Source organism: Rhinolophus hipposideros (assembly GCF_964194185.1).
Source record: "Rhinolophus hipposideros genome assembly, chromosome: 6".
NCBI classification, from domain to species: Eukaryota; Metazoa; Chordata; class Mammalia; order Chiroptera; family Rhinolophidae; genus Rhinolophus; species Rhinolophus hipposideros.
In genome coordinates, this window is record NC_138052.1 from 97,842,444 (window position 1) to 97,860,219 (window position 17,776).

Consider the following 17,776-nt stretch of genomic DNA (forward strand, 5'->3'; position numbering starts at 1 on the left):
CACCATTAATGACATGGGGTGACCTAAATTTAAAGGTAAACTAAAATAAAATTTAAAAATTCAGATCTTCCGTGGCCCTAACCAACTTTTACGTGTTCAATAGCAGTACGTGGCTCGTGGCTACTACGCCGGACAGTGAGTCTAGACAATTACCACCACCTCAGAAACTCCCACTGGGCAGTGCTGGTGTAGAGCAGTACAAACCTGGTCCTTCCTTAAGGGTGCTCTCAGTGAGTGACAGGACAACAGTGCTTATCTCATAGGGTTGTGGAGTGCTGGAGGAGACTGAAGAATGACCCCACCTCCAAATATTGGGTCCTAATCCCTGGGGCCTGTTAATGTTGTCTTATATGAAAAAGGGTCCTTGCAAATGTGATTAAGGACCACGAAATGGAGATTATCCTGAATTACTGTGTGCGCCCTAAATGCCATCTTAAGTGTCCTTGTCAGAGAGTAGCAGAAGGAGATCAGACACATGCAGAAGAGAAGGAAATGTGACTACAGAGGCAGATTTTGGCGTAATGTGGCCATGAGCCAAAGAATGCTGGCTGCCTCCAGAAGCAGGAAGAGGCCAGGAACGGACTCTCCTCAGAGTCTCTGGAGGGGCCACAGCCCTGGATGTCTGACTTCCAGAACTGAGAGAAAAGAAATTTCTATTGCTGTAAGCCACAGAGTCTGTGGTAATTTGTTCCAGCAGCAATTGCAAATTAATACAAGGGTTCCATTGGTTAATGTGTAAAGCACTTAGAACTCCTGGTACAGAATAAGCGCTCAATAAGTGTTAGTTATTATTATTACTTAAAATGAGTACACACTTATATTATGTATTCAATCACCAAAATGGTTCTAATTCCCAGGGAGGCCCTGGGTGAGTTCCAGGCAATGAGCCCCCACATTTGAGTTAGGACTCTGGGCATATGAGGAGGGAATGAAGGTTAATAGAGGAAGTTGGGGCTTGATGAACAGCTGAAGCACTGTCCTACTGAAATCACGTTTCCAAGATTGCAATATTGGGCAAAACTAGCTATTTCAATTAGTTCGCCTTTCTACAGGACAATAAACACAAGCGCCACATTCTCCAGAAGATTCTAGGTCCCTAGAGCGTAAGTGTGAAACAAAGGGAAACACACCAGAGGATGGGGTGTAAAGGTAACCCTAGCTGACAGCCTGGTGTCCCCTTTGCTCCACTGGGTGGGAAAGAGACGTATGAGTGACTATTGGGATGGGGAGAAAGTATTAGCTACATTTTCACCAAGACTATATATCCAAGAAAGTCTCAGACAATTGACTGAAAACAATTAGAACTAACTTGAGAGTTCAGTTATGTAATGGCACAAGTTATATAAAAGCATACAACTAATAATAACAGAAAATAATATTTCAAGAAAAATCTCATTTAAAATAGGAAAAATTCCTATAAAACTCATAACCTCAACCAGGAGGTGGCAGGACCTTTTATTTGCACTATCTCATTTAATCCCCATGACGGTGGACAGCAAGTACTGTTACTGCAGGTACTGTTACTGCAGGTGCGGTTACTGCAGGTACTGTTACTGCAGGTACTGTTACTGCAGGTACGGTTACTGCAGGTACTGTTACTGCAGGTACTGTTACTGCCATTCATAAATGGCCAGGAGGAGGCTCAGGGCCAGGAACTGGACAGTGGGTTCTTAACGACTGTTTCATTTCTCGCCTTCTCTTTCTTTCTCTTTCTAGCTTTCCTATAGGCCAGCTGAATAAATAAAAGGCAAATGATAATTGGGAAGTCATTACTTCAATAATATGTCAAAAAAGCTTTAGTATCAGTAATACATATATATATATAACTACATTTTAGAGATCGCTTAACAAAAAGACATCACAAAAGAAAGCAGGTAAAGAACTGGGCAGCTCACAGAAGAAATGCTATTGACAAAAATACAAAAGATTCTTCAACAGCCCCATAGATAAAATAAATGCAAATTAAAAGGTTAAGATTGCATTTTTCTCTTGTCAATTTGACAAAAGATTAAAAAGATAAGTCATTATCTACTGCATCCATGCAATAGAGTGTTAAGCAATCCTAAAAACTTCTTTTGGAAAATATTTTAAGGACATGGGAAAACCCAATGTGAAATTTTTAAAAATTAGAAACCGGGATCATAAAAATGTAATTAAAATATATATGTGAGAAAGAAAGACTGGAAGGAAGTTCACCAACCATTTTTATAGTAGCTATCTCTGTATACCAAAATTATAGATAATATTAATTTTCTTCTTTAAATTCCTCTATCTTGCAAATTTTCTACAATGAGCATGTACTACATTTAATAATGGAAAATAAGACTTCCTTTAAAATAATTTAAAAATTGAGTTAAAAAACAGACCCTGGTATAAACCCCTTTTGGCAACTGTAAGTAGTAATTAAATAAGCCAAAGTAAGTATTCTAAATTGTGGGAGTATAGATGAATTGTAACTTCTACTAATTTCTTAAATAGTCATTGTGTGCCCTATTGGAATTTAGCTTGAGGACTGATCATGCATGTTTCCTGCTTCAAAAGACAATATTTGCTTTTTATTTGTCTTTGATTTCAAAAGAGCAAGGAAAAGGATTTTTATCAAAGTCAATTAGATCAATGTAATCCAATTATGAAGATAAATTTGCCCTCAACCTCACATGACTCCAAAAGAGGCATCTCCTGGCTTTGTGAATGACACACAGCACGCCCCTGGGAGCTGCTCTATCTCGGCCTCCAGCTGTCAGGTCAGGAACATCAGAGAGAATGTTCTCAAGGGGCTATTTCTTCAAAGGGAGCCCAAGGCCCCTGGGACCATGGGCAGGGCGGCTCCCAGGATGACATCAGGGCCTGCAGAAGGCACCCTACTACCTTAGAACCTCAGGCCGGGGAACCAACTCACGATTACTGCCAGCCTCATGTCCTTCCGTTCTTTAATGAAAAGGTGATTTCCAAGAGTGTTATTTATTTATGCAGGTATTCCTCTTTAAAAATTTGGGTATTTTAAAATTTAAAGTGTTTATTGTGGATTGTCCCAAACTCATTGCTTGTCTTTCTTCTAATATATTTTTAAGTAGGTATTTTATTATAAAAATAATAAATATTGAAAGAAAAGACTTCTAAAGTACACAACAATACAAAGTAAAAGATAACAAACATCAGGGCTCTAGTTTCCAGACACAGCCATGCTAATTTTCTAGTGTATCCTTCCATAAATTTCCATGCATACACAAGTATATAATAAGTTAAATGTGTGTATGAATATCTGTGTCCATATATATGTGTGTATGTATATATGTACATTTTGTATATATCTAGCTTATTTGGGGTTAGAATTGTACACAGTGCTTTCAACTTGGTTCTGTCACCTAAAAAATTGGATTTTAAAATGTCTATATAAAAGAATCATGTCCTTTATGTTATAGAAAACAAATCTGTGGGCACCTATTCTCTGAAGTCCTGAGAAAAAGGCGGACAGTTCCTGATAACAGAGGTTCATGAACACAGTTAATCCTCAATAACTATAAAAATGAAGGTTTTAATTATAACCCATTACAATTAATCAGAAGACCATTCATTTGAAACAATGCCATTTTACCTAAATTTCCACAATTGCACAAAACCATCCCAAGTATATTTCCCCAGATATAGCCATGGAATTGGATAGGAATGGAAGCCTGCACGATTCACTGCCCGTATGTGGAATTCAGACGCCATTCTGTTCTCAGCACCACGCGTGTCCTAACAGGACCTGTCATGTGGGGGAGGGGGCATAGGAAAAGCAGACGGTCGCAATGCAGTGGTCCGATGGCCTACTCAGAGCAGTCTCAGCGCTCTGCATTTCCTAACACACTCATGAAGGGGCCTGAGTCCTGTCCTCTTGTCACAGACGAGGAAACACAGAGATGCACAGAGAGTTCAATGACTCGCCCAAGGCGACGCAGCTATTTCTCGGGAAGCAAGCCTCCAGATGTGTGTCCGTATCATTTTGCGGACCACCTGGAGGAGTGAAGGGGGGCACGATGCTGACTTCCACGTGGTCACAGGAGCATTATATGGACCACATTTTTAAAAAGCAGTACCAGCAGTCTCATTACAAACAATTAGTTCCTGAATTCTTAGCCTTGACATTTCATGTTCCTAAAATGAAGCCGAGCCCTCCCCCTCCCTGTGAATCTGTGTTAACGTGTTCTGTGCTTACAAACACACAGGAATCTCGGCCACTACAGCAGAGATTGTCAGGACTTATGGCTCTGCCCCTCACGCTCACCTGCATTCGATGAACCAGTGCCGGATCTGGTCTTGAAGGTTCTCCTTGATGTCGGGACCTTCTATTAACTTCAGGTCATCCTTGATTGTAACCAAGGCTTCTCTGTAGTCCTCTTCATGCTTTATCTGCACCTCATTCCGCAGGCAGGTCACCTTTTCAGCCTGGGTTATGGTAGCACTGACTTCGTTAAACATAGGAGGTGGATTCTGAACGTAAAAGCAAAAAGGTAACTATTATAAAGGTTACAGAGCTGCTGAAAAACAAGAGACACTAATGAATTATGTCAATATCTTCAGTGGTGTCTTCCCAAAAGCCCATAGGAAATACATAAAGAACATAAGAATCAGATCTGGCAGGAAAATTTGAAAATGTGATTCACCAGCATGGGGGGGGAAAGACGCAGCTCACTCCACACCATTACCCAGAATCTGGGTGGGGGGGGTTGTAAGTTAGCTTGAAATATACATATTCAATAAACCTTTTAAAAAAATCATTCAAACTACAGAAAGTAAACCTTTTCCAAACCTGAAATCATAAAACTACTAGAAGAAAACATAGGGCAAAAGCTTCTTGACATTGGTCTTGGTAACGATTTTTTGGATCGGACATCAAAAGCAACGAAGGCAACAGAAGTAAAAATAGATAAGTGGGATTACATCAAACTAAATAACGTCTGCACAGCAAAGAGTGAAAGGAATGGGAGAAACTTCCAGCATAGGAGAAAATACAGTTGACCCTTGAACAACGTGGCCTGCATGGCTTCCTGAGGGATGAGAGCCAAGCAGAGAGCTAGTGGGCTTCACTGCTGTGATTACAACCTTTCTCTTAATCCCTCCTTTCAGAACAGGATCTCACCTGGCTCCTCACTGTGCAGGAAGAGCAAGATAAGTGTGTGCACCTACTCTGCCAAATTCACCAAAACTCCTGGACATAACTATTGCGGTCCTTTGTTTTGAATTTTTTAGCATCAATATGTTTGAAGTTTCTCTCTTGTCAACAACAAATAACACAATTAGAATTAGAGAAAAGAGGAATTTCATTCACTTATAGGGATAAAATACTGAGAGCTAATCCTGACACCTTATGTTTTCTATCTAACACATTTTCTTGTTTTTTCTTTCCTATCTTTCCTAGCTTTGTTCATTCTTGTCATGTAGTAGTTTGGAATTTATGCGTCTTAGTTTTAATCTTCTACCAGTTATTCTCAAAATTTTCACATGTTAATTAACACCTATATTTTTACCTATGTCTAGAATTGATCAGTATCTACACAGTTTCTTTGAACAAGCCTAGGAACCTCTGCATGCGTTCACTTTTCCTCTTCCAACCTCTCATTCTATAATCATAGCTTACGATGAATTTTTTTAATCAGTAACTATTTAAATTTAACCATAAGTTGTTCTGATTTCTCTGTTTATTTTTCTTCTTTCTTGCATTCAGTTTTCATTTTGCTGAAGCACGTCCTTGAGTGTAACTTTCAGAGTGGATCTAGTCACCCATAAATATTCTAAGTACTTTCATTTCTAAACTATTTTCATTCGGCCCCTTCCACTTGAATGGCAATGCAGTAGTTACCCTGGAGGATATTTCTTTTAACACTCAGTTGCGAGTGACTAGCTGGAAACTTATTATTGTGCCTTTGTAGATAAGTTGTTCTACTCTTATGATGATTTACACTTGGAGTTTTGAAAATTCATCAGGATGTATCTAGGTGTGGGCATTTCTTCATTCATCATGCTCTCCATTTGATGGGTCCATTAAATATAAAAATCGTATCTTCTCCTCTGCAATTTTTCCTTCTATTATTTCTTCTTCTTCATTTTTTTCTCTTTACAACAAGTATTAGATAAATGCCAGATCACAAGACTGATCTGAACTTTTCTCATATTTTCCATCTTCCCTTTATCTATTTGCAATATGTTATAGAAGATTTCGTTAGCTTTATCTTCCAGAACTAATTTGGCTTTCAGTTATGTCCATTTATTATTTGAATTTATAATTTTAAGGGGGTTATTATTTTGTCTTTTTGAGCATGCTTTTATTTTCCCAGAATTTTTTCTAATTTTATATTTGTTCCTTTCTTGTTTTCAGTAGTCACTTTGGGGAATTATTATTTTTTTTTGAGATGCAACATATCCTCAAATATACTAGTGAGTTATTTTTTCCAAGTTCTCTTTATTTCCTCAAAATTCTGAAGAGGTTTAAAGAAATACAGATTCCCAGTTCCATTCTCTGAGTGAGGAAGAACTGAAAAACTAGTAGTTTTGGAAAATCTTCAGATGACAATTATCCAAGTTTGAGAAAATTATCCAGGTTTGAGGAACTACCAATGGCTCTAAAAAAGAGTTTGGCAAACTACAGCCACGGGTCAGAACCGTGCCATTACACGTTTTTGTAAAGAAAGTTCTTTGGAAGACAGTTGTGTCCATTCATTCACATACAGTCTATGGCTGCTTTCACACTACAATGACAATGTTAAATAGTTGTGACAGAGACTAGATGGCCTGCAAATCCTAAAATAATGATAACAAAGAAGAAAGAAGAGGAAGAAGCGGGGGAGTGGGAAGGGAAAGCAAAGTAGGAGGAGAAGTTGTTTAAAAGAGGAATCAAAGAAGATGCATGTACTTCTTCTGAGCTCCTACTGTACACGCTTTCTCTACAGAAACAATCTCTCAGCCATTACAACAACCAGCCAGGCAGGTATCAGCATATAAGGAAATGGAAAAAGAAAGGCTAATGAACTTTGCCAAATTCACACAGCTGGCAAATGGCAAAGGCAGCTCGTTTGATCCAAAGCTATGCTCTGGGATTTGGGGACAGAATGCCAGGGTTTCAGTCTTGGCTCAGCCACTTGCTACCTCTGTGGTTTCTTACAAGGCACCGACTCTCTTAGGTTCAGTTCCCTCCTCTTTAAGATGGGAACAGCATTAGGCTGTGCAGATTGAATGGACATTGGCCAAACTATAAATTTCAGTCAATTACTTGGAAAAAAAGATACTCTGAAAGACTCAGTTCATGTCATATACTAAAATAAATTCCAAATGGATGAAAGAGTTAAATGTAACAATAATGGGCGCGCGCGAGCACACACACACACACACACACACCCACACACACACACACAATCTCCAAGAAATACCTATGAACTTCTGGGAGTGATTTCTCAACCGGAAACCACAATCCAGATGCCGTTAGACTACAGCATCCACTTAATGACATAAAGTCAAGTGAAAAAAGACGAAAAGAAAATCACACATTTATGATAAGGGGAAAAAACCCTAAAACTACTTTAAAAGTGAATCTAGAATGAGAATTATAGAATCATGTTAAAGAACAATGTTAGAAACAAATGATCTAAATTGCCTCACTGTATATACAGGTGTTCGAAGACATGACTTTATATTATATATTTTGTCAAAATAAAGACAGAGGAATTTCCTTTATTTAATCATTTTTAAATCCAACTCTTAAAGCTTCCAGGTAATGTTTTTTGCATTCCTCGTGCTTACATTTTAAATATATGAAATGAAGTTTATAATTCTCGTACAGATTTTTACCTCATCTCGCCAAGGACTATTTTAAAGATCATCATTGTCATGTGTTAAAATGGATTTCTGCTGCAAAGGACCCAAATTTCTTCATCTCTGATGAGTGTGTAAAATTGTACTGAAGCCTTGCATTAATGTTATGACTCCCTACTCTGTCAGCGACTCACATGATATTGCTTCTACCCCCAATGATGATGTAATTGGTCATTTCTGGCAAATTTCTTTCATAGATGTACATATGTGTAAACTATACTTTAGCTGGGCTTTTCTCCGTTATCCCTAGAAATGAAGCCATGAGTAGGTGACTGATTTGTGTCTCGTCAATAACTCTATCTGAAGTGTTTAGCTGACTTCCTAACACTTCCATGATCTTTGAGGGAACCGGAGAATGCTCTCAGCTCTCGTAGGATTTCTATCACCCCATTGGTGTGGAGCTCTGCCACCAAGGCCTTTCACTAGAGCTCTCTACTCACATTCACACCCATCTGTGAGGCAGAAACGAGGATGTGACCTCCCATTAAACAGATGAGCACACTGAGGTTCGTAATTACATGACTTTCTCAAGTGATTCCGCGTGAATGAAGAAGAGAGCAATAGGGTCCTCGAGTCCTCGAGGAGGAGCTTCTGTGCTCCTCCTATTAACATGTGTGTGTTCATGCGTCTTCCCTGATATAGACTTTCTCTGGCAAAAATACATTTAGGGTCACTCGTAGCTTCTTTGTCTAGTTGCTGTTGAAGCTAAAGGTTAGCATATATTTAGCTCTTCTGTTAACAAGCAGCTTTTCCTTTGGGCTAAAACATCGTGTCCCCCCCTTAGCAACTCTGGTCACATGGAATTCGAATTTGTAAACTCAACTCATTTAAAAATAAATTACGAATATTAAAGGGAAATAGAGAACATGATAATATACGATATATTGAAATACATTGGCTGTAGAATAATGCATCTTAATGAAGGCTTCCCATGTGAATAAACCATTATATTTACAAGCTTTCCACAGTTAATGACCCGGAACTGGATAACGAAACCTACGTTTATGGCAAGGTCCTCTGTCAGCAAAAATATACATATTAATAATTGATGTTGCTGTAAAAACAGGATATAAGATGATGCTTCCTGGGTTTGCAGGGAAATAGGACTCCATGGTCCATTAACTTAACATGCTTATCTAATGTTTCATGGGCTTTGTCTTTAAAAATCCTTGTTCAAATTAGTAAGATAAAATGGACATTTGCCCAAATGAAAATCTGTTCAATTTATCAGTCACAAATACACTCGCAAAGAAGTGATTTAATGCGGGGAACTTGCTTATTGTCTTGGGGGGTTTGTTTCTTTCCTGGTGCTTTGTCATTCTGGAAGGCCCAGGCCAGATGAGCAGTGAGGGGAAGGGAGCCGTCTGTTGAAGCAAATGACCATCTTTCGGAATCTCCTGCCGTCCTCAGCACGGAGATTAATTAGCCCTGGCCGCCTCTGAACACAGCGGGTGCCCGCGCTCGTCAGAAAGCACTTAGCGGCCCTCTCTGTCAGCTCATCGGCCTGCGCCACATGCCACTCGCTCTGATTTTGCCTGTGGAATGGATGCCTCACGCTGGGGCGTGAACGGCTCTTCAGTTGGTCCATTTCATGATCGTGTGCGTGTGTGTGCTCCTTAGTTTATGAAAATATGCCATTTTGTTTCATCATTTCATTTCAGAGTAATATATCTATATTTATATATCTGTGCTTATACAAATATACCTACTCATAAAGACACAGCCAGCAGGAGAAGTGGAAAAAAGGCTGTACGGAGACCCCCCGCCAGCAGTTGTCTTTGCCCTCTGCTCATAGTATAGAGAAGTCCTTATTTTAGGCTGCCACAATTTTAGTGGGTGAAAAACTGTTAAAGCATAAAAAAGTTCTAGTCTGTTAAGACTAATTTCTAAATTTTTTTTAGTAATTTTAAAATTTGCTTAATTACGAGCTGGGCTAGAATAGAGCCTAGCTGATTGATTAGTGGTGAAAGCTTAGTCTCCTATTTTTGTGTCCAACTTTCTTTAAAAATGTTTTAAAATAAACACTTTGATGTCACTTACCGTTTCCAAGGCACTATTTTAAGTGGTTTATGAATATTAACTAATTTATTCATCATAATAATTACTATCATTTCCATTTTACATATGAGGAAACTGAGGCACAGAGAGGTTAAAAAACTGTCCAGGGTAACATAGCCAAGAAGTGGCAGATTGGCACTTCGGCCGAGGCATCCATTTCTAGAATCTCTGCCCTTATCCTCCATGTTTTGTTGTGTCTTTCCACTGATAGGTTTCTTCCGGCTTAAAACATTTCGTCTGAAAATGGTTTATTATGGGTTCTATGGAACACAGTTTTGAAAAAAAAAGTGCCTTTGTAACTTAGCTTTTGTTGAACAACCTTGCAAAGAGGTTGCATGATTTATGCTCCCCCCAACTCTGTACGACAGCCTGTTTTTCCATACCTTGTCAACAACATGACATTAACCTTTTTGATCTTGGCTAACTTAAATAGGTAAAAGATGGCAACTGAATAAGCGTTTTTGAATCCTGAATGACGTGAACATCGAAACCCATGATTATAAGCCATTGGAAGAAAAATAACAGTGAACACTTATCTAGTGCTTACTGTGTGTGATGTGTCAGACACTATTTTAAATGCTTTACAGAGATCAGTCTCTTTCATACTTAACACAAATCTATGAGCAAGGAGCTTTGCATATGTGGAAATTGTGGCACCAAGAAGTCGGGTCACTGGCCAAGTTCACACAGGGAGCCAATGGTGGGGCCAGAAGCTGAACCCAGCTGGTTCCAGAATTCATGGCCTCAGGAGACTCTGTACTGGGCCCTAACCTGAGATAAACAAGGCACATCTCCTGCCCTAGGATATAGATGAAAATAAAATATCCTGGGATCAGGCGACAAAAGAGAGGGAAAGGAAGAGAATTCTTTCAATCATTTAATTTCTGATGACCTGGGACAAAAAACAAGCATTAAAAACAAATTAAAATCGAACTAAAGGTTCCCAAGTCACTTTTTGGAGCAAAAAAACACATTAGAGCTGATGGTCCAGCTAGGTCTTATTTTTGGGGAAACACAGTAGATCCTAAAAACCAAATGACGAGAAAGAAAACGTTGACTTTTCCTTTTGTTCCCAAAACCTCTTGAAGAGGACTGTGGAAATCACAAAGATTATTCTGGGTCCCTAGTTGAGCTCTGATCTCCCTGTCAGCCTGTCTGAGAGCATTCCACGCACAACTTTACCATGGTCACTACGTATCTTGGTTTGCAAACTTTTCCCTGGCTCAACACACACTGTATGGTGCATGGCAGTACCTGTTGCCTTAAGAATCCTCCCCTGGCTATTAGATAAGGCAGCTGCACATCAGACTCAGACCCTGCGGGCTGCTCCCACTCCATGGCTAACAAATCTGAGGAGCGAATAACAAAGGCAAGATGTTTTACATTCTGAAATTAGTGGCCTGCGTATTTTAGGCAACGACTTATTTTGAAGTATTTTGTGCTTTGGTCCACAGAAAAGTGATCACGCTTCATGATGGTTTTCCATCGTAAGACATCATTCAGTTGTCATGACAACCTACTGCCATTTTCCAACATGATTAACATCAGCCATTGCTTAAAGGTGCATTAGGTCTCCTGAAGTCCTTCTAACAGCTCTGTGAAATTGGTAGCACTACTCTGCTCTGACAGAAGAAGAAACTGAGGCTCACAGGGAGGGTTGGTATGTTGCTCAAAGCCCCCCACTGGCCCACAGGGCAAGGCAGGGCCACAGGAAGCCTGGTTCTTTGTCACCGTGGTGGAGCACACCCTCAAAGCTGGTGCATGGGGACCCGCACTTATTTTTAAAAGGCTGCCTCCCTCCGGGACGCTTAGGGAACAGCTCTTTTGCATTTCAAATATAAAGGAAAATGAACATGAAGCAAAACAAAACCTCACAAATCATGGCAAATCCATTTTTTGAGAATAAATTTATTTCCTGAAATGAGCAAATGTCATCTGGAACCAAATATAATGAATAATACACATGACCAAACTGGACGATGTGGCTTTTGGCTGAAATTCAAGTGTGATTATTAAAGAGCATTTCATTTTGATTCTTCACTCATTTTGGCTTGGACAACCGTTCCCTAAGGGGAGCTCACCGGTATTGCCGGAGGGTAGGGAGGCCCAAGATACTGCATATGGTGTCCTACAGAGCCTGGGAGGGAGTGCTCCCGGGGCGCCCCAGCTCCTACTTGGGGTTATTTGGTAATAAGAAAGAGGTGTAACTTGTTGGCCAAAAAATAATCTAGCACATAGCTTGTTTCACGTTAGGATTTGAAAGTGAGCAGGGTTTTATGGTGCTTCAAGGATTCAGTAGATACATCTTCAAAGTGACAGTTCTTTCCCTTTAATAAGCGTCCCCCCAGTGTTCATTATCATGCAAACATTGATAGCTTCAGGGAAACATAAAATATATGATGGTCATGACCGCAGGACAAATTATTTCAAAGGGATCCACAGAAGGAAATGTATTATATTCATTAAGTTTCCTCCTACTTGATCCACTCCATTGGTTCTGCCAATTAGGATAACTGCACATGAATTTTTAGAGTGCTATTTATTTTCCTTTGTAGATTTTAGAATATAAATATTTAAAATGGTAATATCAAAAAAATGTATATGACAATGGTAAGAAAAACAGTCGGTCAGGAATTGAAGGTATAATGATGTTTCTTGCTCTATTGGTTTCAGTTCCTAAATAGTCACCCCTGCAAACATGCCAAGCTTCCAATAAAGATACAGATCCAGTTCTGATCAAATTAGTCAATGGTTTCTACACTGGCATGATGTAACAAAATGAAATAATAGAAAAATGATATTTTAAAATGAGTGGTCAATATCTTAATTAGTGAGACAGTGGAAAATATATTCAATCGAAACTACTTCTTGGACTTTGGGGTAATATCAGCCGATGAACAGAAGATATCATTCCTTATAATAAATTGAATCCATATATTTCTCAATGGTATAAAATTTCAATAGAGCATGAATACCAAGAGAAGACATACCAGAAGAAAAAAAAAACAAAAGCAAACTGGAGAAAGTCACATTTAATAGAAAACAGACAAGTTATTCTCTTTATACTATCCAAACACTATCGCTGAAAAACAGACTTTTAAAATTTGAGCTGAGCAGATATAAACTACAAAGTAAAACAGAGAAATCATATTAAAGAACATGGAATTCTATCTTTATGTGGTATTAATGTAACAGATGAGTAAGACTTCGGTATGAAAAATACTGTCTGGCCATTCCCTTAGTTTCTGGTGTGAATATAGGAGACGCTCAATAAACGCAGGCTGAATTAAATTAAATGGAAATTGTTGAATCAAAATTGCTGCTAACATAAAATTTCATGTTAAACTTAGATGATCTTAGATTGAATCTTCTGACTGCGATTTTAAGTTTTAAAGTAGAAAATTGGAGAGAACCATTGTTTTTATCATTACATTTACATGTGTGTGCTTCTTAAAGGTGGAATGGAGAAACAACGTCATATCATTACCTAGCTACCTGTCCGTATACACCCCCAAATTTGGAGATCTTAGGAGAAAAAATTGATAACATTCTATGGTCATTTGCTTTTATTTTTAAATGTGTATTTTCCCCCCACTTAATGAAGTAAAATGTAAGCTTTTTGGAAAATATAGACAACTATGGACAAAAAAATCTTTCAAAGTCCCCACATTACAAAATGAGCACTATTTGAACTTGGTGTATTTCCTTTCTTTCTTTTGTATGTACACGAATCTGTGTATATATTTAGTGAAAATCATATCACATGCATGGTTCTAAGTCCTGTATTCTCACTTTGGGCATTGTCATGTCTTTCAATATTAGTCATAAACATACGTTTTCAATGGTGGCACGCTACCACATTAATGTAGGTACTCATAAATTATTTAACTAACTACATCCCGACTCTAGAACACTGGAATAGTTTCTTTCCAATTTTCATTATTGAAAAGAACACCAGGAAACCTCTATGTACACAAATCTCTATTTCTGATGATTTCCTTAAGATACAAATAGAATTGGGGGTGAACGATATATACATTTTAATGGTCTTGCTGCACCTTGCTAACAGTTGTTCAGAAAGGCTGAATCGACTTAACTTATCGTGTATGAGAATGAGCATTGCATCACACTCTGGTCAATAATTATAACTTGAAAAACCGTATTTTCTTCTAAAAAGACAGCGACAACATGCCCCATTTCCCTAACTCCAAGATGCATCTTTCCCACTTTACCATATCTGAAATTAGGGATGCAGTAGGGAAGGATGTGTATTAGAATCTAGGATGTATTTTGGTTTCCTTAACCAAACATTTTTTTCTTTAATGGCAAATAAAAATCATGACTAATCTTCCAATTGATAACATGTTGATTCAATGAAATACTGTCTCATTTAATTTTTAATTTGTCTTTTTTTGGGTTACTAGTGAAGAGTCATGCGTTATATAGAACCATCTCAGTATACATTTCAATGTCCCAGGGAAGTTAAAAAAATTTTTTTTAACTGTGGTAAAAAACATAACACAAAATTAATTAGCCATTTGTAAGGATACAGCTCAGTAGTGTTAAGTGTATCCACATTGCTGCGCTACAGATCTCTAGAACTTTCTCCTTTTGCAAAACTCTGTGCCCTCTGAGCAATAGCTTCCCATCCCCCTCCCTCCAGCCCCTGGGGGCCACCGTACCACTTTCTGTTTCTATGAGTTTGACTACGTTGGACACCTCAAAAGAATGGCCGCACACAGTGTTTGTCTTTTGTGACTGGTTTATTTCTCTTAGTATAATGTCCTCAAGCTGCACCCATGTTGTGCCACGTGTCAGGACTCCCTGCTTTTAATGGCTGAATAATATTCTACCCAGTGAATTTTTTAAATCATAAAAGTCTGTGACAACTGGCAGACATTGCTCACCCACCTGATTCCTACAGCATGACTAAACAACTAGGAAATAAAAGCTGGGCTGGGGTCTCAAGGGGTTTTCCATTCTAAAAATAAATGTTGACCTGGTTTTGAAATTCCAAGATCAAAGAACGAAGGGCCCACAGTGCCCCACGCTCTGTTCTGTGTCAGCCATAGGCTGCTGACCGCTTGATTTTCCTTGAAAGGGAAATTAAGAATGTAGGCGATCCCAAATTTATAAAAAAAACTCACTCAATTTAACTCCAAAAATACAAACAACCCAATTAAAAAATGGGCAAAGGACATGAAGAGACATTTTTCTAAAAAGGACACACAGATGGCAAACAGACATATGAAAAAATGCTCAATCTCACTAACCATTAGACAAACGCAAATAAAAACCACAATGAGATACCACCTCACTCTGGTCAGAATGGCTATCATCAATAAATCAACAAGCAACAAGTGCTGGAGTGGATGTGGAGAAAAGGGAACCTTGTGCACTTTTGGTGGGATTGCAGATTGGTGCAGCCACTATGGAAAACAGAATGGGGTTTTTCAAAAATCTCAGTATCTCAAAAATCTGAAAATGGAACTACCTTATGATCCAGCAATTCCACTCCTAGGTATCTACCCGGAGAAATCCAAAACAATAATTGAAAAAAATGTATGCACTCCTATGTTTATTGCAGCACTTTACACAATAGCCAAGATATGGAAACAACCGAAATGCCCATCGGTAGATGACTGGATTAAGAAACTGTGGTACATTTATACAATGGAGTATTGCACAGCCATAAAGAAGAAAGAAATCTTACCATTTGCAACAACACGGATGGACCTAGAGAACATTATGTTAAGTGAAATAAGTCAGACAGAGAAAGACAAATACCATATGATCTCACTTATACGCGGAATCTAAAGAAAAGAATAAATGAATGAACTAATCAGAAACAGTCTCAGAGACATAGAGAAAACACTGAGGGTTGCTAGATGGGCGGGGGGGTGGGGACAAGGGGGAAGGTGAGGGGATTAGAAACCACAATCAGTAACCACAAGATGGCCACGGGATATGAAAGTCAATTTGGGGAATGTAATCAATAATGTAAAGATACCGCAGGGTATCCGATGGACACTTGTCTCATTAGGGAGACCACCTCAGGGATGATGTAGATGCCTGATCACTGCACTGCACACCTGAAGCTGAAGCTGAACAATAATGAATGTCAACTACAAGTTTATATATATATATATATATATATATATATATATATATATATATATATATATATATATGTATATATATATATATATATATATATATATGTGTGTGTGTGTGTGTGTGTATATAGTTACAAGAAGTGGAGTACAGCATTAGGAATAGAGACAGTGGAAATGCAATGGCTCTGTGCGATGTCAGAGGGGTAGTGGATGGGGGAGGGGGTCCACACAGTGTGAGGGATATAAATGATAAACGTCTAAGTATTACTTTGTCTTGTGCACCTGAAACTAGTAAAAACTAATAATAAATAAATTTTAAAAAAGAATAAAAGCAGGAAGCAAAAAAAAAAATAAAAAAAAGAATGTGGGTGATAAAAATCAAGGTATTTTTAAAATTGTATTTGCCACTCTGGCATGATTTACCATATTTTTTAAGCCAATAAAAGCTAGATGTCACAATCGAGACATTATAAACACATATGCACATTCTGCCCCTTCACCAGGAAACTATGTGCTCCCAAATGTCTGGAACATGGCAGTGAATTTCTTTATCAAGCAAAATCATTCATGTTTTCACTTCTGTGCTGACAACAGAGGCCACAGCTGTAGTTGGGGCAGTCAGGATGAGGGACAGAAAGAAAGTGTAAGCTATTCTAAACCAAAGTGTACTTACCATGTCCTTTGTCATTCAGAAAGTGCTGTTATAAAATCGATGACAATTATAGCAATACCATAAATAGGGGACTAAATTATATTTTTCCTGATAGTAATAATATCACTGACAAGATCTTTTATTTGAAATTCTAAAATCCCAGAAAAGAAAATGTAATATCTCTATACAAGAAGGCCCAATGAGAATATGGCTTAGATGGCCATATTTATGGCTGATCACAGAACAAAAGGCCCACAGTGCCCCATGCTCTGCTCTGTGTCGGCCATAGGCTGGTGACCACTTGATTTTTCTCTGAAACTGAGCAGAGGGAATGCAATATCAGAAAATGTAACTTAAATGCCATAAGAAAAGAATAGTATAAAGGGAACCATATCCATACATTGGTAAAAGAGTACAAACTTCATTCACCTTTTTACTTCTCAGATCTGCTTCTCACAGAACCTGGACCAACACAGGAACGTTGAAAAATCTTCTCGGCATCTGCTACAGGGATTGGTTTATGTGGATATTTTACTTATTTGGTCCGTTTTGATACTTCTACTTCCCCAGATAATCTTCTCTGTTCGAGATTTTCTAATTTATTATCATAGTTATTCACAATATTATCTAATATGTTTTAAACCTACTAGTATCTGTGGCTATAGACGGTGTATCTGTGTTTTATTTCCTTTCCTTGGTTGGCTTCACCAGAGCTTTGTGCGTGATCAGCATTTTCAAAGACTCAGTCATAGTCAGTGTCACTGTTTCAATATTTTGATCTGGGCATTAAAATATTGTGGGGTGCCAAGTGGTGAGGCTCACCCCAACACACCGTAACTCAGTGCTGTAACAGGTTCCCCAGGCTTTCTTTCCTTTTCTTTTTAAAAAGATTACAATGTCCAGTTTTGAAGACTGAGCAGGTCAACCACTAAGGCCCCACAGGAATGGGCGCCATCTCCGATGGCAATTTGCTTTGTAAAGAGTCAGCGGAGGGGACTCAAGAGCTGCCTTCAAACACTCGAAGGGTTTTTCATGTGAAAGGGGGACCAGACACATTCTGAGTTCCCCCGGGGACTGAACCACAGGCAGTCTGTGGCAACCG

At 38.6% G+C, this 17,776-nt stretch overlaps 1 protein-coding gene across 2 annotated transcripts in view; it reads right to left on the reverse strand.

Annotated features, from left to right (window-relative positions):
• The window catches only part of DRC11 (dynein regulatory complex subunit 11), a 133,028-nt gene that overhangs the window by 95,963 nt on the left and 19,289 nt on the right, over window positions 1-17,776 (reverse strand). For both annotated transcript variants that reach the window (XM_081051929.1, XM_081051928.1), the window contains exon 6: window positions 4,268-4,473. In XM_081051929.1, coding sequence (XP_080908055.1) covers window positions 4,268-4,473 — 206 coding nt within the window. The remainder of the gene's footprint in view (window positions 1-4,267; window positions 4,474-17,776) is intronic.